Source organism: Loa loa, assembly GCF_000183805.2.
Source record: "Loa loa unplaced genomic scaffold supercont3.5673, whole genome shotgun sequence".
NCBI classification, from domain to species: Eukaryota; Metazoa; Nematoda; class Chromadorea; order Rhabditida; family Onchocercidae; genus Loa; species Loa loa.
Window position 1 is genome coordinate 1 of NW_018113843.1, and position 521 is coordinate 521.

General features: G+C 39.9%; 1 protein-coding gene across 1 annotated transcript; it reads left to right on the plus strand.

Moving 5' to 3' along the window:
- Positions 1-18: 18 nt before the first annotated feature.
- LOAG_16316 (hypothetical protein) lies at positions 19-510 on the plus strand (the record flags this gene model as incomplete). The annotated part of the gene is made up of 1 exon (XM_020448986.1): positions 19-510. A coding segment is annotated over one exon (492 nt), but the record flags the coding sequence as incomplete, so codon positions are not given.
- Between the last annotated feature and the right edge of the window lie 11 nt (positions 511-521).

The following is a 521-nucleotide window of genomic DNA, read 5'->3' on the forward strand; positions in this document are numbered from 1 at the left end:
TTTGATGATGTGGAAGACATGCTTGAAGTAGTTGCAGTTGTTGTAGATTTTGATGATGTGGAGGATTTCGTTGAAGTAGTTACGGTTGTTGTGGACCTCGACGATGTGGAGGATTTCGTTGAAGTAGTTATAGTTGTTGTAGACTTTGAAGACGTGGAAGATTTTGTTGAAGTAGTTACGGTTGTTGTAGATTTTGATGATGTGGAGGATTTTGTTGAAGTAGTCACGGTGGTTGTGGACCTCGACGATGTGGAGGATTTTGTTGACGTAGTAACGGTTGTTGTAGACATTGAAGATGTGGAAGACATGGTTGAAGTAGTTACGGTTGTTGTCGACCTCGACGATGTGGAGGATTTCGTTGAAGTAGTTACGGTTGTTGTAGATTTTGATGATGTGGAAGATATGCTTGAAGTAGTTATAGTTGTTGTAGATTTTGATGATGTGGAAGACATGCTTGAAGTAGTTGCAGTTGTTGTAGATTTTGATGATGTGGAGGATTTCGTTGAAGTAGTTACGGTTGT